The sequence below is a fragment of the Dasypus novemcinctus genome, chromosome 8 (assembly GCF_030445035.2).
Source record: "Dasypus novemcinctus isolate mDasNov1 chromosome 8, mDasNov1.1.hap2, whole genome shotgun sequence".
Lineage (NCBI taxonomy): Eukaryota > Metazoa > Chordata > Mammalia > Cingulata > Dasypodidae > Dasypus > Dasypus novemcinctus.
In genome coordinates, this window is record NC_080680.1 from 60,268,151 (window position 1) to 60,289,990 (window position 21,840).

Here is a 21,840-nt window from a genome sequence, read left to right on the forward strand (position 1 = left end):
CATGAGTCCATCATGATTTATCTATTAGATAATGAACTTCAGGCAACCAAAATGAAGGGAGAGACAATAACATAATCTTTTCATAAATATTAATGACATATTTCTCTGTAGAACTAAGAATAAGTTATATTTATACAGTAGATGTTATAGTATGTATATTGTCTATTATATGCTAAGACAATTTAGAATACAGTTATCAAAATGAGGGCAGGGAAAATGGGTAGAGTAAATGAAAATAGAGCAAGTTCATTGATTATCTTATAAATACTGGAAATTAGATGTTTTTGATGGGCATAAGGTACTAGCTGATTTCAGTGTTGCTACATTGTAAAGAACAAATAGACAGTAACCAAAAAAAGAAAAAGAACTAAGTATGGAAATTACAGAAAGATGGTAACATAAATGTTAGGGCAGGAATGAAAATAAAAGCCTCCGTAAATACTAAAAGATATTAAAGAAAGAAAGCAAATAATAGACTACATGATGAAAGACTATGAATGCATATAATATGACAGAACTGAGACCAAACATATCAGTCATATAAAAAATGAAAATGAATAAAACTCAACTATTAAAAGGACTTTCAGATAGGCCAATAAGGAAAATATCACATGTTATACTTAATATAAGAGATACATCTCAGACAAAAATTTAAAAAATTTCAACATAAAAGAATGAAAAAGATGTACCAGGCAAATGGAAATAAAAGAAAGCAGAGTTGCAACCATCATATTTGCTAAAGTAGAATTTAGGCCAAAGGGCATTAAACAGACAGAGGACTTTTTATAATATTAAAGGCTATAATTTATAATGAAGATAGCAGTTTATGTATCAAGAACATAGCAGAAACTGTCATAAAGGAGAACTACAGAAGATTCAGGGAATGATAGAAAGAAATACACAAATAATTGAAGACACTTCTCTCAACTGAAGACAATTCAAGTCTGAGTAAATTAGCAAGGATATAGGAGACCTACACAACATAATCATGAAACTAGATGTCTTAGTTTGCCAGACTTCTATGACAAAAACCACACAATAGCTTGGCTTAAAACAACAGAAAATCTTCAGCTCCTACACTCTGATTTATTGGACTTACCCCACTCAGCTAACATGGAGTTGAAGAATGTCAACGACCACACCATGGAGCCTAGAGTGCCTACAACTGAAAGCAGGAGGATTGCATCCAGTATCCATGTGGAAGCTAAGCCCCCTCTTGACAAAGATGTGGAATGGGCACAACCAAGCCAAGGTCCACAGGAAGGAGGAATACAATAAGGATTAGAGTGGACTCAATGATATTCTATTCATGAACTATCATGGTTAATAATTGAGAAAATGTGGCATTGGTGTGGAGAAAGTGGCCATGGTGGCTGCTGGGTGCGGGGAATGGGAGGAAGAGATGAGATGTGGAGGCATTTTCGGGACTTGGAGTTGTCCTGGGTGGTGCTGCAGGGATAATTGCCGGACATTGTATGTCCTCCCATGGCCCACTGGATGGAACGTGGGAGAGTGTGGGCTATGGTGTGGACCACAGGCCATGGGGTGCAGCGATGCCCAGAGACGTTCACCAGATGCAATGGATGTGTCATGATGATGGGGGAGAGTGTTACTGTGGGGGGAGTGGTGGGTTGGGGGCGGTGGGGGTAAATGGGGACCTCATATTTTTTGAATGTAGCATTTAAAAAAAAATGAATAAATAAAATAAAATTTAAAAAAAAACATATGGTTCAAAGGGAACCAAATATGACATACAGTTATCAAAATCTTACAGTAGATGTAAATTTGTGACATAGTATTTAATGTGGTATATGTACTTCTTCATTAACACATTAAAAAACAAGATCTGGAAACAAAAAAAAAAATTAAAAAAAAAGACAAAACAACGGAAATTTTTTGAGGCAAGAAGTCCAAAATCAAGGTACTGGCAAGGCTTCCTTTCTCTTGGAGTCTGGAGCATTTTGGTGCTGGCTGTCATAAACCTTGAAGTTCCTTGTGTGGTTTTTATCTTTGCTTCCCATTACATGGAGATTTCTCTTGCTTTGTGTCTGCTCTTCCCATTTCTGCTGACTTCTGACTTCTTCCTATGTTGCTTCCCCATTTTTTCTCTTTATAAGGCCTCCAGTAATATGATTTAAGACCCACCCTTATTCAGTTGAAAATAATATCCTCAAGAAATCCTATTTACAATGGTTTTACAAGCACAGGAATGCAAATTGAGATTAAGAACATTTCTAAATTGGGATAGAAAATTCAGTCTACCACTGTACATATTGCTGGTTTATATCGGATCCTGAACCCCAATGATAGAAAGTATTTCTTTAAATCTTTACAAAATTTAACCATCTCTTTGGTCACAGAGAGATCTTTAACAAATCCCACAGAATGGACATAATACAAAGAAAACTCTCTGTTGAGAAGGTTAAAAAATAAATAACAAAAGCAAACAAACCAAAAAGACTTTTCCCTATGGAAATCGTAAAATATGGTAATTTAACTCCTGGCTCAAAACTAAGATGTGGGATTTCTTGAAAATAATGATGAAGCGAACATGGCATATCAGGCTCTAGGAAATGAAGCTAATGTGTTTATCTTAATTTATGGATTAATTTAATATATATTAAATATATATAACTGTAAAACAAAACTTTTAAAAATCCATTGATACACACACACAAACTATAAGAAAAACAATACAGCAAAAGAAAGCAAAGGGAAATAATAAAGATAAGTAAAATATTTTAAAATAAAGTAGAACTAATAAACAACCTAAAATTAATTTATTGAAAAAAATAATATAAGCAATCTCTAGCTAAACCAATCAAGAAAAAAGGAGAAATACTCCAAATTTTAAATTACAGAGAGAAAAGAAAACAGGAAATTCTTGAAATTATGAGATACTTTCTGTAACTATCTGTAGGTAAATTTGAAATCCTAGCTGAAAACAGCTCTCTAGGTTGATCTCAGTAGAGACACTCCAAACAGACCAATTACCAGGGAAATAGAAAGGGAGATAGTTTAAGAGTTCTCCCACATAAAAAATACTGGACCCAAAGTTTTCACTGGGGACTCTATCAAATCTTTAAAATCAGACATTCCCAATACTACTACTAAACTAGTTAAGGGCATAGAAAAAGAAAGCAAAGATATTTTATGAATTTTATTATTGATTCTCAAAGTTTAAAAATATTACACCCAGACCAGAAAACTTTAGGCCAAAATCTTTATGAATACTCTTATATTAGCAAACAGAATTCCCCAGCACACTAAAAATCATGGCCTAGTAGGTTTTATTCTTGGAATGCAAAAGTGGTTAAATATTAGTAAATCCATTAAAATAATCCAGAATATTAATAGAACTAAGGAGAAATATCATATGATCATCTCCTTAAATGTAGCTAAGACATTTAAAATATCCTTTATCTTGTAGATAAGACTTTGGAACCATTAAATATTTTCACTTAATAATAAAACTAAAATTAAAATTAAGTTTCATGAAAAGCAATCAAATCAAACTTTAAATGAAACAAGTTAACTCATTTAAGTAGCTAAATGTTGATAAAACTATGAAAGAGAATCTTTATAACAGGAATACATCTTCAGTGAGATATACCCAAAGAACAATTTAAAAAAACCTACAAAAATGGTTAATTTTATTCACTGATTATATAATTGTTGATATTGTTGATATTACTATACAGAGACAGCCATGTAGAAAAGGATAAGTCAAAGAAGTAATGTTGCTGGTATCATTGCGAACAGACATGTTTGGCATTGTGAAAGGAGATACTATTATATTGATAAAGTTAATAAAAATCAAATAATTCTGCATTTGAATTAAGATATCATTATGAATTATGATATATTTGGGCTTATTTTCTTTTCCTAATTGAAGGCGATCACTTTACTATGGACACCAAGTAACCATGAAATCCCAACTTTAATGAAATGGATTTTATCTGATTGCTAATTCATAAAATCAAATTCATTATAGCATTCCACTGTAATATGAAAGTATATGTATGAGTTCAGGCTGAAGCTGTTACACAAGTACAAGTAAAGTACTCTAGCATGAAGGTCAGATTCTCATGGTACACATTCCTACTACCTTACCAGATCTCTTTGAACCCACATCAATAACTGGCTAATGGAAGTAAAAAAAAGTACAGACCCGATATTTATGTACATTTGTGTATCATATTGATACCAGCAAGAAGCTGAGGGCTTCTGTATTATAGCCCTTCTCAGAGATTGCACTGAAAAACAGATGAAGAGCAATACTGGCACTGGGCAGAACTTCAGGCAAGGTATCTGGTCAGCCATTCATATGCAAGGATAAATGACCTAAAGTCTACACTGACTCATTTGAAGTGGCTAATTGTGGCTCTCAAAAACCTAGAAAAAATAAAGTTAGAATGTTGGTGACAAGGTAGGTCTACAGGAAGGTAAGTAATGGATCCTTTGTAATAGGCACAATATGACCCATCTTGTGGATATTGCCTGTTTTCCTACATATCCCAGTCCTTGGGGCCCATGAACAAAGTGCCCATGGCAACAGGGATAGAAGCAATATATGGGCTAAACAAGAATGAACTTCTCTTCTCCAAATCTTATTTGGCTTCTGGTACTGTTGAATGTCAAACCTGCCCACAAAGGAGGCCAATTCCAAACCCCCAACATAGCATCATTCTCCAGAGGAACCAACTGGCCCCCTAGTGATAGGTTAATAACACTGGACACCATCCATCATGAAGGATGTGGTAATTTGCTTTCATAAGAATGGCTACGTATTTTGGGTACGAATTTGCACATTGCACTTCTTCCAACACCACCATTCTTGGATTTACAGAATGACCTATCTCTGTGGAAATCCCACACATCACCACTGACCAGACAATACATTTTACAGCAAAGAATGTATGAAAATGGTCTATCTCCTAGAAATCACTGGTTTTGCCACATTTTTCATCACACAAAAGCAAATGGCTTTTAGACCAGTGTAATGGCCTACTGTATGCTCACTTATGGCCTCAGCCAGAAGACAACCCTCTGTGAGGTTAGGGTGCTCTCCCACAGAAAGCAATTTATGCCTTACACTGGCAAACAATACAGGGTTTTGTCATCCAGAATGCATGGGTCCAGTAATAATGGCCCCTGTTAGTCACTTTTCATCAAATAACCCATTAGAAGAGTTTTTACTTCTCATTTCTATGGCCTTGGGCTTGCTGGATTTGAGATTTTCTGGTATCCAAGGTAAGAAGACTTCCACTCAAGAACACAGTTATGGTCCCATTGCGGTGGAAGCTGAAACTCTCCCCTGCTAATTTGGGGTTCCTCATGCTACAGGTATCAAGGGGAACCTACTATAGTAGCCAGAGCAATGAACTCCAGTTTTACTAAGGTGAAATTAGGAGGACCATGTCTACAGTTGAAAGGATTCACTACATACTTTAGTACTCTTGGGCCCAGTAGTCCTCTACCTTTGCTGTCCTTTGCTCCAAAGCATGCCTTGTTTCCAGTAACTTTCATCTCATCATATTCCTTTGAAGTAGTTCTTTTCAAGGTCACTTCCATATCACTAAATTCAAAGGTAATTCTCAGTTCTCACCTTCCTTGACTTCTCAGCAGCGTTTAACAGTGGATTTCTATACCCTTTTATTATTCTTCACCATACCATACTTTTTATTTCCTTATTCCTCACTAACCTTTCATCCTTAGTCCTGTTTGGTATTTCCTTCTTTTCTCCCAATCTCTTATTTTCAGGAGGGTCAGTCTCTGGACATCTTTACTTGTTCTGCTCTTACTCCTTTGTGATCTCATAGTATCTCTTACCATTATCATTAAATTTTTATTACTTAGATGTCAACCAATCCCAAAACTATTTATCCAGTCTAGACCTCTCTCCTGAATTTTAGATTTCTAAAATTAACTGTAAAATTACCACCAGTACTTGGATATCTAGTAGCCTATTCTATACTCTTGGTCGTCACATCACAAAACCTATTTAGACTGTAGTATTCTTTTCCATCTAATGGGATTTAGGAACTTTCACCTGAGGGATTTTGGCCAGGTGGTGCCTTCTGTCTGAGATATCTGCTCAACTGACTACCTCACTTCCAAGTCTTTGCTCCAGTGTTATCTTTGCAAAAAGATTATACTGATCATCCTGCTTCAAATTGTGACCTGCCATCATTTCACCACCCACACTCCTGATTCTCCTCTCTCACCTAGCTCATTTTTCTCCAACAGCACTTACTGCTTTCTAAAATTCTATATAAACTTTTATTTTTTAAAATTTATTTTGTTTATTTTTTCTTGTCTATTCCTGGCTAGAATGTAAGCTTCAGGAGGGCAGGGATTTTTGTTAAATTTGTTCATAAATGTATCTCAAATTTCTAGAACAATGCTGGCACACATTCAATTAAAATTCAATTAAAAGTGTTATAAATGAAGAATTATAAGGAAAAGGATACTACCCTATCCCATCTCCAAGATACTTCTACCCAAAGAGACCACTTCAAACTATTTTAAAGTTTCTTCTTGAAAGTTTCTCAACATTAATATTATGCTCAGGCCACTTTTGTAACTTTAAAAATTACATATTGAATTTCTGCCCTGTAGTAGAGGATTTAACCCATTCCACCTACAACTTTTGCTACTTCTTAAAGTTATCACTCTTATAAGTTTGTTTTGTTTTTCTACATTAATTATGGAAAATATCCTTTGACTTTCTTTATTGTAGTGAGAATATCAACAACCTTACCTTCTTTCCTATTCCTTTCATCTCTGCCTTTCTACTACTCTTATTCTGTTATTCATACTATGAAGTTTGCTACTGAATTCTCATAATAATTACCTATTATCAAGTTAGGTATGTATATTCATAAGTTACCAAGAGTTTTTTTTAAATTGTGGTATAATTTTATTGAATGTGTTGTGATATAATAAAATAGTTGTTCTTTTCCTCTCTTACTGAACCATTGTTTCATTCGTGGAGTGAATCCTTCTTGATTATATGGTATCATTATATTTATTGTTATCTTTTTTAAAATTTGATAATGTTTTCTTTAGTATCTTTTCATCTGAATTTATATAAATTTGGCCTCTAGTTTTCTCTTTTGTGTGCTATTTATATTTGGCTTTGATATCAGTGTTATGCTACTCACATGGGATCAAATCTGAAATTTTCCATCTTCTGTATTCTAAATAGTTCAACTAACTTATGCACTAAGGGTTCTTCCTTAAAAATTGTTTCAGTTCTGTGCTTTCTGTATGTGATACTTTTGAGTTTGCTATTTTTATATTTATCATTATTGGTATATATATTTATAAATTTGTCATATTCTACTTAGTAAGTCTATATTGGTCACTTATGTTTTCCTAGAAAATAACCCATTTCCAAACAATCTGCATAATCCATAGAAAAGTACACATTTTATACTTTTTCCTTGACCATGTTACAAGTAACCATACCAAACTGGGTAGGTTATTTCTTTTACCATCTTTATATCTAAACCTTTTCCCCAACTCTGAAATATAGTTAATGGATAGACAAGCAAACTGCTTGAGAACAATAATAGGTTGTCAATGAATGATAAAAAGTCAATTCATTTAACTTCAATATTCCATTTAGGAAAACAACTCTAACCTGCAAAGTTTTAGATAAACAGAAAAGAGGACCAGAATACAAAGGCAGGTAAACAACAATAATAGCACACCAAAACAAAAAGATTTACTATTCTGATTCATAAAAACTGTGTTCAAGGATTTTGAAATAACTTGTGGATTTGATTAATTGCTGTTGATTTTTGAAAGGCAACCCAAGTTGTACAAGAATTTAGGAGACAGATAGATATAGTTCTGACATTCAAAAATATAAAATGAAGACTTCAATAGTTGGTGATTTTGAAATCAGTCCTAAATAAGCTTCCAGGATAATATAGTGGAACAGTTTGTGAATATTGTTAAAGGAAGCAATGATGCCTCAAAGACATCAAGGGTTCTTCAAGATAAATTCCTGTCAGACTAACCTATTTCTTTTTGGGATATGATTACATTAAATATATTACATCCTAATTTCATCCTAATTTGTGGATAGCATGATACTGAAAGAAATTGAGGATAACTTAGACAGAATCAGTACCCTCAAAGATATCAATAGACTGGGAAGATAAAGACATACAAAACGCTAAAGCGTCCTTTACCTGGCAATAAAATCTCAATTGCTCAACTATGAAATGGGAGAAGTCTGAGACTTTGCAACAATTTATGTAAAATGTTTTAGGAGGTTTTGTTAAATCCTTTTTAGTCTATGGTAAAATGTACCTGCCAGAAAAGCTTATGCAATTTTAGTCTGCATCAACCAGTTCTACTAAATACTTGTCATAGTACACTTAGAATATAAAACTCATATCTAGACCTGATGCTCTTAGAATGAATCAAGATAAGCTGAAGCACACCCAAGAATAACCAAGATAGTGAAACATCACAAAAGCATAGTATTGACAACATTTGAAAAAGCTAGGGATCTTTTTCTTAGAGCAGTCTCAAGCAGAATATAACTGTCAAAATTGTTAAAAGATAATCTATGTAGAATAGGGATTGGAGTTGTATTTTCCTCTCAACCTCAACATTTCTAGTCTCCCTTTATTTTTCTCTATTAACATACTATATATTTTACTTATTCCTCTTATTTTATCATGTCTCCCCTCCCCCACTAGAATGAAACCCACATGATTTTTATCTATTTTGTTTACTCATTGCTCTTTCTTTTGTACCCAGAACAGTGCCTGACACATAGTTGGCAATTAATATTTTCTTGAAAATAATAAGAATGACCATAAGAGATAGACTGGAATTAATGGTTGAAAGTGTCATAGATTGACATTTTGTCCCAGGCTAATAAAAAGATTTTTAAAGAAATATTAGGCTTTTCTATCCTGACCCTGAAAGTAGAAAGTCCTCCATCCCTGGAAGTGTTCAAGCATGCACTTCTTGAGATAACCCTTAGTAAGATTGCTGTAGAAATTATGTTAGTAGGCATGTGACACAGATAATCTATTTGGCCTCTTAGTGTGCTTCTACAATTTTGTAAAATACATTTAGACTAATTTTCTTTAATATTGAGAACCAGTAAAAGCCCCAATTAAACATATAACGTTAGCCATAATATGTGTTATTATTTGGTCTTGAACTTTTTAAAAAGAGGTTTATTTAACAACTTTTCTTCTTGGGTTATGTACGCCCCGCTGTTTCTTAAAGCAGTGATTCTGAAACACAGACCTCTCAAAATTTGGGAACAATTATTGTGGAAACATCGCAGAAAATAAGTCCTACAGATGATGGAAGAGACCAGAAAGAAAGTGATCAAACAGAAGACAATCAAACACAAGGGAAAGAAATAATACAAGTGTATTCAAATATGGATGGCAAGACTACAAAGGTATATGATTATATGATACGATTTTGCATAATTGTAAGCTAATTCTTAATGTTATCTTATGCTTCAACACTTAAACAATAAATGTTGCCAGTGGTTTAATTTTTTTTTTTTTTTCTGTTGCATGGGCCTATCCCTGTTAACTTTATTTTTATTTTTTTAATTTTTTTATTTTTTATTGACTTTGTAATAATATTACATTAAAAATATATATGTGAGGTCCCATTCAACCCCACCCCCCCACCCCCCCTCTCCCCCCCCCCAACAACACTCGTTCCCATCATCATGACACATCCATTGGATTTGGTAAGTACATCTTTGGGCACCTCTGCACCTCATATACATTGGTTCACATCATGGCCCATACTCTCCTCTATTCCATCAAGTGGGCCCTGTGAGGATTTACAATGTCCGGTGATTACCTCTGAAGCACCATCCAGGGCAGCTCCATGTCCCGAAGACGCCTCCACCTCTCATCTCTTCCTGCCTTTCCCCATACCCTTTGTCCATTATGTCCACTTTTCCCAATCCAATGCCACCTCTTCTATGTGGACATTGGATTGGTTGTGTCCATTGCACCTCTATGTCAAGAGGAGGCTCAGATTCCACATGGATGCTGGATGCAATCCTCCCATTTTCAGTTGTAATCACTCTAGGCTCCATGATGTGGTGGTTGTCCTTCTTCAACTCCATCTTAGCTGAGTGTGGTAAGTCCAATAAATCAGATTGTAGGTGCTGGAGTCTGTTGAGGCTCAGGATCTGGCTATCACATTGTCAGTCCAGAGATTCAAATCCCCTAAATATATCTTAAACCCCAACATTAACTGCACCTCCAGCACATTAGCATGAAAGTCTTATGAAGGGAGATCCCATCTGAGACCAGATTCATCACACATAAACACCATTTCCAAAGAGGGGCCATCTGCCCTGGTAGTTAACCCCATCGGCCATGACCATAACTCCCATGGGTCTCTTTAGCCCTCAAAGGAACCAATATCTGGGGGTTGTATCTGCTTTATCTGTCTCTCTGACTCTGCTCAGTTGTGCATGAGGGCAAACCTTCTGCCAGCCTCCAGACTCTTTTTTAGAAACTCGTAGCCATATAAACTCATTTCTCCTTTCCATTTCCCCCTTACTTTAGGTCAAACAGCATTTTAAAGTCATGGTATTTTATGTAGACATGGATATTCTGCTGATCCGCATTGAACCTTCCGTATAAGGTCATTTTCCAGTTGCATCATCAGTTGGTAGTTGATAGTGGTCCCTCGTTGCCAGGGAGGCTCATCCCCGGGTGTCATGTCCCACGCTGGGGGGAAGGCATTGCATTTACATGCTGAGTTTGGCTTCGAGACTGGCCACATTTGAGTAACATGAAGGCTGACAGAAGGAAATTCCCAGGCACAAAGTTGCTCTAGGCCTTGTTCTTATTTTGGGTTTATCAGCTCACAAGCATAGTCATTAGCATCTGGGGCTCACTGTTGAACCCTCACTCCCTCCCGGTCCCCACCACTGTACCTGGGAGACTGTCGCTGCTCCCCTAGGGACCACGACAGAGCAGCCAGTGGTTTAATTTGACTCCTTAAACATTAAGTCATCTTTGAGGTATACAGTGAAAATAAATATTCACTTTTTAATAATTTTCAAGTACTAATTCATTATAATTTTAGCATAAATTAAATTAGATATTCTCATAACTATAAATCTTAAGTTGCTTTATATCTCAGCAAAAATGTAATCAGCTCATTGATTTCACAGTACACAAAGGGAATAAACTTATATTTTTATAGTATTATGCTTTTTGATGATAAAGCTGTTTAGTCTGACTAAAACTTTAAATTACTGATATCTACTTAACACCTTAATATATTTCAAATCTTGAAAAATTGATACTCCAGTACAACTTATTCAATAATTCTTACTGTTGATACTTCATGTCACCAAATGGTTTACCTATTTACCATAAATCATGAGAAACTGAATAAAGACTCTTCTCTTTTACCATAAAAAATCAGATTGTCTTTGAATTAACCTGTAGGAATCTTTTAAAACCAAATCTTTAGGGCAGCGGACTTGGCCCAGTGGTTAGGGCAGCCGTCTACCACATGGGAGGTTCGCGGTTCAAACCCTGGGCCTCCTTGACCCGTGTGGAGCTGGCCTACATACAGTTCTGATGCACACAAAGAGTGCTCTGCCACGCAGGGGTGTCCCCCGCGTAGCCCCACGTGCAAGGAGAGCCGCCCAGCGCAAAACGAAGTGCAGGAATGGTTGCTGCACACATGGAGAGCTGACATAGCACACACAGAGAGCTGACATAGCACACACACACAGCTGACACAGCACACATGGAGAGCTGACACAGCACACACAGAGAGCTGACGCAACAAAAAGAAACAGATTCCCGTGCTGCTGACAACAGAAGCAGACAAAGAAGACACAGCAAATAGACACAGAGAACAGACAACCGGGGCGGGGCGAGGCAGGGGGGCGGAGAAATAAATAAATAAATCTTTAAAAAGACAAACATAAAAAACCAAAACTTTAAAAAAATGTTTATTTTTTGCTCTGGCCAGAACTTTAGAAAAACAGGTTCAGGGATGGCAAAGATCTGTTTTAGTTACTACCGGAATAAAGTTCAGACCAAGAAGGATATGCTAATGCTTTCTGATTGATTATTTGACTGATAGATTTTATAACGATTTCATATTTTGCCACATATTATTTGGTTGAGAATTTTCTACAGCAGTCATTTATGTGTAGCTTGATGAGTTTATAAATAAAAGTAACTCTAATAACTCCATTTATATCATAAGAGAGTGCAGTGTAATCTATTTTGAATAGATCTATGAATACTGTTACCAAACAGAACTTATATGATGACTAAATTGTAGCAAGTGTGTTTGGAAAATATGAGAACCTGCCACTAATCCCAGAGATAATCATTCTCTTAACTGTTAAAATAATCACTGCCTTTTAAAGAAATTTTGTAATTTTACTTCCTTGAACATTTTCATTAATTTTGCTTGTTTTTGAATTTTATTGACTGTATACATGATATTGTAATTTGTGTCTGGCTTCTTTGGTCAACATTATTTACAGTTTTGTTCTTGGATATAGTATTCATTGTTTGAATATTCCACAGTTTGTTTATCTATTTTACTGTTGATAGAAATTTGGGTTGCTTCAGATTGAATTTCCTACAAATAATACTGCAATGGCTATTTTTGTTCATGTGTTATGCTGTGTGTCTGTGGGCATTTCTGAAATGGAATACTTCAGAGTGGAATTGCTGTACCATAGATTATGTGTTTCTATAATCTTAGTAGATAGCATTATTTACCAAAGTGTTGTACTAGTTCGTTGTAAACTTCTTACTGCTCACCCCAACAGACCATGAAATTTCTACTGCTCCTCATCAACACTTGGTATTCCAGTCTTTCTCATTTTAGCCACTTTTGTGTGTATATTGAGGCATATCATCATATATATTGGTAATTTTGGATCTTTTTATAGTGCCTGATACATGATTGAAACTTAAGTACTAATTAAATCTTAATGACACTATAAAACATTTAAAAAATTATGTCTTATCTGCTGGTTCTAACAAGTTCAAAATTATTGCAAAAATACTTTCAGAAATGAAAGATTGTTAATAGTGTATAGTCTCTGAAACTAATTAGTTTAAAAGAAAACCCTCACTTATGTAAAGATCTGGTATACATGTTAATAAATCAGTTTTACTGCTTTAGTACCATGCCTAATACATAAAAGTATAATTTATGTATCCATCAACATAAAGTATATAGCTCTTTGTCAGAATAACACTGGGTCAAATTTTTTTTCCTCCCAGTTTTATTACAGTTATTTATTTGTTCCTGAATTTGGGGGTCTTTGAAAACATCTTTTTATAAGAAACACTTTCCTAGATTGGACTTATTCTATTTTCAAGCCAATACATTCTTAAACAAGAATGTACATTTTATTAGTAGGCTTTATAAGATTTTGGAAACATTCCTACTTAAAATCTTCCTTTTGGAAAGCTTTTTAAAATTGATTTTGGAACAAAAGTGAGCATGGCTTCATTTTATTTGGCCCCAGTATATATGAATGTCATGAGGAAAACATGCTATGTTTGAGGAAGGTTTTTCAATTATCACACATTATTTTAGCTTCATTTGTCAGAAGGAGTTCATCTGTCTACATGTAACAGAGAGCAATATTTGATAAAATGACCTAGATTCCCAGAAAACACATTATTAATATTGATATTTTATTTTTGTTGCTGTTGCCCCATCTACTCCTAGATTTTTAACTGTCTCTAGGTAATAAATTTCTGTTTTGGGTGGGCTGATTTTGTATCTGTACCTTCTGCCTTGCTAGCTCAACCTTAGAGTAAAAATTAAGTTCATTTGTGAGTTCTTGGGAGCAATTATAGAATTTTGTTGCCTAGATTTTTTTCTATGCATAAATAAATATATTTTAAAATAAAGATACATTATTTATTATATTGATTCACTTGAAGTTGTTATTAAATAATAATCCCATTTTTATGAAATTTTCAAATTTAGGAGTTTTTTCATAAGAATGCCAGAAAACCAACTTTCCAAAGGAAGACTGGTAATATGCAAAAGAATTCACATACAGCAATTCCTAACAGAGGTAAGAATGCATAAGAAGTTAACAGCATGACTTTTTAAAAATGTAAGTGATTTTTAAAATAATATGTATCTACTTTTATGTAGTTAACAGAGAAAAGTGGAAAAATATAACTGCCCAGAAATCAAGTAGCTATATTATTTTGTTACGGGAACGGATTATATCCTTACAACAACAAAACAGTATACTTCAGAATGCCAAAAAATTAGCTGAATTGTCTGTTAAAGAATATAAGGAAATCAATGAGAAGCTCCTTCATCAGCAGCAAGTATCTGATCAAAGATTTCAGACAAGCCGGAAGACTGTAAAGGTAAAGAGTAATAAAAGATAAACTATAATAGGTTATACTATAAAAGTGGATATTTTGTTTCACATGTATTGTTTAGTTCATATTTGCATTATTAAACATGTCTAAGAATTTAAAACCAGTCACTGCTAACTAATGTAATTATCATAATTACTAGACTTTTAAAATAAGGGTCATATTAAAAGAACAACCTGCATGAGAGAGGGAACCCAAAATCAAAAAATACACTTTGCTATGCCATTTAGTTTTTCTCTTCTTTTTTGACATTTTTGTGCATGTGTTTTATTCAGTGTTAAATGAGCTTTTGAAAGCAGGTTCCATAGATATACGTTTAGTTTGCCTATTTGCCTATGTCCAGAACTTCTTATTTATGATTATAAATTACATTATTTACTTGTATTTTCCTGTCACTATTTGCAAATATTAATTTAAAATATAAAGATTTTCATTTTTAAGATAAATTTAATCTTTATGTTTTCCAATAACCTATCGCAGCTCCTTTTATTCAGATTAATTGAGTTTTCTGCAATAATTTTTATGTTATAACTTATTTCTGGCTATCATAATTTACAAATGAAAAGAAAACATTGTTCAGTCTCTGTTCTTAAAGATATGTGCTTGTATAAGAAATGAATTTTTGGAAATACGTTCTTTTACATGAAAAAATATTCACATCCTATTAGAATATAAATTTTAAGTCTCTTTCACACATAGTTCTAACTTAACATTTTAATTTTCTACCTCTAATATCTACTGCTTTGTTTCATGAAATGCTTGGAAATAATAGTTCTGCTAGAATGAATATTATATTCTGACTTCATTCTGAGAGTGGCCGTATACCCCTACATGACCCACATTCCAAATTTACATTGAAGTTTGAGGGCTTCCTAGGCTTAGCTGTTGGAAATTTGTGAGTAGTTTAGCAGGTGGAACTGAGAACTATGTCAGAGTTTAGATTGAGTTACTCATACCACAACTAATGGATAGGAACCACATTTCCCAAAATTATGTGATAAACCCATATTCATTTTGCTGACTCTAATTTCCAGTTTCCTTATTTTCTTTCCTCTAATTTTCTCTCTCTACCCTTTGCTTTGTTCCTTCTTTATTTCTGCCTTCCTCCCTTCTTTTTTTCCTCCCCTTGTCAGTTCAGTGATTTTTTGTTTCCTATTACACCATAGTGTTGTAAACTATATCTATTCCTAACATTTTATGCAAAAACAAAACAACATGAAAGAACATTTTTAAAAATAAAGAAAAATATTTCTCAACACTAAGTTCTCAACCCTGTTATATCAAAAATATTTGTATTCTCTTCAAGTTTCTTCTAAATAATATGCTAAACCATTGACTTCTCATGATCAATAAAGGGTAAAATAAAATAACAATTTTGTCAGAAGCACATTGCATAAGAAGGTCACAGTTGTTAAAAAATACATTTTTCCCTATTCTTTATAGAACAGGGATTTTCTTCATTGGGAGGCTGAAAGTATTGGTATACTCACTTGCTTTGGAGTTCCTTAAATCTTACATACTAGGTGAAAAAAAAGTAAAATAGTACAGCAGGAATTAAACTAAAAACCTGCATAAGGCATGCATTTTTCCCTTATGAACCCATTCTAATTCCCTTTCTTACAACTAATTACTCTTGGTACTGATAGTACCAAGTAGGTAATCCATACTTTCAATAGAGACTTGAGCTAACATCTATTGATTTCTGATATTTTTAAATAAAATTATTGAAAATGATTAAGTTCAGTCTTTATTCCCCTGCCTACTTATGATAGAACTCCTTTGTGTTTGATAAAATTATTCTATTTTAATTATTTTATGTCTATAATTATTTTAAAGATGTTACTATTGTTTTAAAAAATTTCTTTAGTATTAAATCTGACATCTCTTCATAGGTTTTAAATTTAGTGTCCATTATAATTAATGATGAATATAGATTTCAATGTTTTGATATTCTCTATATTAAATAAATTAATTTCTATTCAGGAAAGCATTTAAAAATTACAGACTTTTTCATATACTACTAACAGCAAAATCATTTTTTTTTTACTGATAGCAATAGCATATCAAAGTGTTCTTCGCTGGATTTTTTCACCTATAATTTTCATTATAATATATACAAAACTAGTATAGAGTATCCTTAGTCAAAACTTAGAAGAAATTTGAAACTAATAGACCAAAGTGCCAAAGTTTTAGAAGATAATTTTTTGCCAAAGCGTTGGGTTCTTCACATGTTTAGACTGAGCTGCCATCAACTAACTTCAGTATATTTGGGTGTTTTTGTATTTTATCTATTCTAAATACATGAATGATATGTAAGTTATATTTTATTACCAAAGAGATAACTAATATGCTGGATAAGTTTCAAAGGTATTTGATTCCCCAAAGTGGTACTATAAGTGTCACTGTAAAATATTGAAATAGTATAGTCCAAAACTAGTAATTTTTCTATAGATTTTTTAATATTTAAGTAGACTTCTGTAAGCTATTTTCAAGAAAAAATAAGGTTAGCTCTCACTTGCATTTATTGTTTATCCCATGTCATTGCTAGAGTTGTGAAGACATCATAAATTAGAAATAATCTAGACCTTTCCTTTTTGTTCCTTTATTAGAGAAGTTGTGAGTTTATAGACTCATCATGCATAAAATACAGGATTCCCGTATGTATTAGTCAACCAAAAGGGATGCTGATGCAAAATACCAGAAATTGGTTGGTTTTTATAAAGGGTATTTTTTGGGGTCAGAGCTTACAGATACCAGGCCATAAAGCATAACTTACTTCCCTCACCAGTCTATTTGGAGCAAGATGGCTGCTGATGTCTGCAAGGGTTCAGATTTCCTGGGCTCCTACATTCCTGGGGCTTGCTTTTCTCTGGGTTCAAGCAAGGTTCCTTTCTTCCTGGGGCTGGCTTCTCTTTCCTCTATGAGCTTACTTGCTGGGGCTGTAGCTTAAGTCTTCAGCATCAAACTCCAACATCAAAACTCCAGCATCAGAAAACCCTCAACTCTGTTCTTTGCCATGCCTTTTATCTGTGAGTCCCCACCCAGACTCAGCACCTTAATCATAACTCAATCATGTCCAGGTCAGGTACAGATCAGATTATAAGTATAATCCAATATCTATTTTTGGAATTCATAACCATATCAAACTGCTATACCATATGTGACCCTATTATTAACAACTTGCATTGTTGTGGAGCATTTGTTACAATTGATGATAGCACATTTTTATAATTGTACTATTTACTATATTCTCTGGTGACTTTGCACGTTAAGCACAAGCAAAAAAAGAAAAAATAGATAAATGGGACCTCATCAAAATTTAAGACTTTTGTGCCTTAAAGGAGTTGTCATGAAAATAAAATGACAACCTTCAAAATGGGAGAAAATGTTTGGAAGCCATACATATATGATAAAGGTTTAATATCCAGAATAGTTAAAGAAATCCTTTAACTGAACAACCAAAAGACAAACAACCCAATTTTAAAAATGGGCAAAAGACTTGAATAGACCTTTCCTTTTACACCACCTTTTAATATCAGGAAAATATTACAAAAATGCAATGCTTAATTTTAAGGACTTATAGATTTATGTTTCTCAGGGCTACTCTAATCTAGACACAGTGTAAGAAATGAATAATATTTTGTTCAACTAGATATTCAAAGTGAAATATTGGCATTGTATACTATACGGGATTTTATGAAAATTAAGAAAATTATAGAATATTTTTGAAATACTTTTGTTCCCATCCTACTTCCCAAAATGAACAGCTGTTAACATTTTGGTATATCTTTTAATGATCTAAAATATGGTCAAAATATTCTTTAAGCACCACCCACATTGATGTCTTCCTCTACTATTTCCAAGAGGCAATCACTTTCATGAGTAGCTAATAATTTTCAGATTGTTTTTACTTGCATATATATGTATTGATAAACAATATACAATATTTTTATTATGTTCTAATTTTTGCATGTTTTAAATAATATTAAAAATCTAGAATATTTCAACTGATAGATACAAAAAATGAAAATTTTTGTGGAATTTTGCATACTGAACTTCTTATTTTACAATGTTCTGCACCAAAATAATCTATGTTTAGAGAAAGCAAAATAATCCTTATAGTTCTTTGAATTATAAATAGATTATTTTACTAATTTTCTCCCATAATTGTTTAAATAAAATGGATTTGAAGGGGTGGATTATTTTATATTTGAGAGATTTGTAGACTTAAATGAGGAAAATATTATAACCTTTTGACTGGTTACTTAAAATGTCCCTTTAAATTGCATGTTTCTTAAATTGATCCCTTTTTATATAAAAACAAGCAAATATCTTTAGTTAGTCCCTTTTTATATAAAGATACACCAAATTAGATAGTATGTATATATTAGTCTATATGCAAAATATTATTAAAGGTCCATTGTGAAGTGTAGCTTGAGGAGCTGCCATTTATCAGCCCCAACCTAGAGCCATTTTTGGCCACCCCAGGAGACTGGCCTTGGTGGGATTCTTTCCCTCCTCTCTTGAATGCTTTGTGCTAAGCATATGTATTCTGACTGAAAAGTAACTGAATTCCAGCTGGTGTGAATTCCAGGGGCCTCCTTTTAAGGACTCCCGACAAGATGGAGGATTAGAGAGGCAAAGGGATCACTTCTCTCCCAGAAAAAGTAGCGAGAGGACAGGCAGAGACTGTCTACAAGGCTGTTCTGGGTCTCGGCACCAGGGGAAGGTGAGACACTGCCCAGAAGAAAGAGGGGAAGAGGAAGCTGGCTGAAAAATCCTGTGAATAGAGCAGCAAGAGCAGCAGTGGATGCCAGCCCTATGGAGCAAATAGCAGCCTGTAGATTGCAGTGGCTGTGGACTGCAGTGGCTGCAGACTGAGGGGTTTCCCAAGAAAGGGGAGAAGGAAGGACACAACGTACAGCAAAATCAGATTTTGACCAATGAACTTAGTCTGCTGCATTGGAGGAGTCATACATTTCCAGGCTGGGTGGGGCCATGACATGGTTTGCCCTGACAGCCAACAGGAAGCTAAAGATAATTTGCCTTCTCACACACCCTGCTTACTGCTCAGAGCTGGTGGCTGAAGAGGCAGAGGGAGGGAGGGTGTGGCTGGCCACGGTTAGAGAACAGTGTATTAGTCATAGTTCTCTAGGGAAACAGAATCAACAAGAGATATCTGTCAATAGTATGCAATTTTCTAAGAGTCTCTCTAATGCAGCCATTAGGATGCACAAGCCCAGGTTCCGCAGGCAGGCTGCAACCAGGGGCTCCAATGAAAGTCCAGTGAAGGTTCTTGACGAGTTTTGGGAGATGTTGGCTTTCCAAAGATGAGCTGTGAAATTCTCACTCAATGCTGGAATCACTTCCCCTTTTAAGGCATTCAACTGATTGCATAAAGCATCACTCATCACTGATGGCAATCTCCCTGATTGATATAATTGTAATCAGCTATCTTTGATTTACCACTGCAGTAAAGTCAATGCTGACTAAAGTCCATAAATGCCCTTGCATTACAATTAGCCCAGTGCTTGCTTGATCAAACAATTAGGCACAATTACCTGACTGAGTTGACACAATAGCCTAACCATCACAGTCCACCCCTTGTTAACTCAGCAACCATACACATTACCTTCAACCATACTTAGTCTCTAAGTAAAAACAATAACAGACATGTATGCCTACCTAACAATGTTCAACTCTCCTATGTACAACTGGAAACACATTAATTCCATATAGAATAGGGTGCAGGTTCTTGGGTTATATTCACTCTCAAATTTGACATCCTCAAATACTATGACATGAAACTGATACAACCTGTTATATGGTAAGGGAAAAGTTTGGAGAAGAAGACAAATTTGTTTTGTTTTGTGTACATATACAATCATCATCATAATGAAACAAGGAAGAAAGATACATGACCATTATAGCCCTCATTTCTGTAACTGGTCATGTAGTAGAAGTTCATATTTCACTACCAATTCCATGTTTTCATTACCTTCAGCAAGTACTTCAGCTGGCCGTGGTTCTTTGTCTGGTGACGTGAACCAAATTTATATTCCTGAAGATTCTGGGCCATTGTTAGTCCTGCTTGGATTGTGTTGTTGCACTTTTCCATTGACTTTAATCATAGGACATGGCAGTACTGGGAGATGCCCTTGAGGATCTCCTGTTCTCCTGTATTTCAGGCAAACTCTTCTTTACTGCCATTATGTAGATGCAGTCCTATTTTCCCTTGATAGTCAGGATCAGTCACCCCAGTCAGTACAGTAATTCCCTTCTTTGACTGTTGATTCAGAGGTAAGAGGAACCCAAAGTGGCCAGGTTGGCAGTTTTAACTTCCAGTTCAGTGAAATCATTGTCGCGTTCCCTGGTGATGTCACTCCTTCTTTGGGGACTAAAACCTATAGACCATCAGAGTTTGAGGTTGCAGGGACAGGAAGCAAAAATTTTCCTAGTGGGTCACTAGGGGTAATAGTGAGTGGTGCCGCTCCCATTTCCACCCCTTGATTCCTGGACCCATGGATCCTGGTTATGGGACAAACAGCACCATAGACGCTGATTTAGAGCATACACAACCTCCTGGAGAACATTTCCCCAGCCCTGCAAGGTATTGCCACCTAGTTGGCACTGTAATTGAGTCTTCAAAAGGCCATTCCACTCTTCTATCAATCAGCTGCTTCAGGGTGATGGGGAACATGGTAAGACCAGTGAATTCCATGGACAGGTGCCCATTCCTGAACATCATTTGCTGTAAAATGGGTGCCTTGATCAGAAGCAATGCTGTGTGGAATGCCATGATGGTAGATAAGACATTCAGTAAGTCCACAGATGGTAGTTTTGGAAGAAGCATTGCATGCAGGAAATGCAAACCCATATCCAGAGTATGTGTCTATTCCAGTTAAATCACTGCCCCTTTCATGGTAGAAATGGTCCATTGTAGTCAACCTGCCACCAGGGAGTAGGCTAGTCACCTTGAGGAATGGTGCTATATCGGGGGCTGAGTGTGGGTCTCTGCTGCTGGCAGATTGGACACTCAGTTGAGGCTGTAGCCAAGTCAGCCTTGGTAAGGGGAAGTCCATGTTGTTGGGCCCCTGCATAACCTCCATCCCTACCTCCATGGCCACTTTGTTCATGAGCCCATTGGGCAATGACAGGAGTGGCTGGGGAAAAAAGCTAAGCATTAGCCACAGAGTAGGTCATCTTATCCACTTTATTATTAAAATCTTCCTCTGCTGAAGTCACCCTCTGCTAGGCATTCATGTGGGACACAAATATTTTCATGTTTCTTTGCCCATCAGACAAGTCTATCCATATGCTTCTTCTCCAGACCTTTTTGTCACTAATTTTCCAATCATGTTCCTTCCAGTTTCCTGACCATCCAGCCAAACCACTGGCAACAGCTCATGGATCAGTGTACATATGC

At 35.1% G+C, this 21,840-nt stretch overlaps 1 protein-coding gene across 4 annotated transcripts in view; it reads left to right on the forward strand.

Annotated features, from left to right (window-relative positions):
• The window catches only part of CNTLN (centlein), a 425,457-nt gene that overhangs the window by 308,702 nt on the left and 94,915 nt on the right, over nt 1-21,840 (forward strand). For 3 of the 4 annotated variants that reach the window (XM_058301902.2, XM_058301901.2, XM_071216755.1), the window contains 3 exons: nt 9,262-9,442; nt 14,005-14,095; nt 14,179-14,402. In XM_058301902.2, the coding sequence (XP_058157885.1) occupies nt 9,262-9,442; nt 14,005-14,095; nt 14,179-14,402 (496 nt within the window). The remainder of the gene's footprint in view (nt 1-9,261; nt 9,443-14,004; nt 14,096-14,178; nt 14,403-21,840) is intronic. The other variant, XM_058301903.2, reaches the window with a different exon arrangement.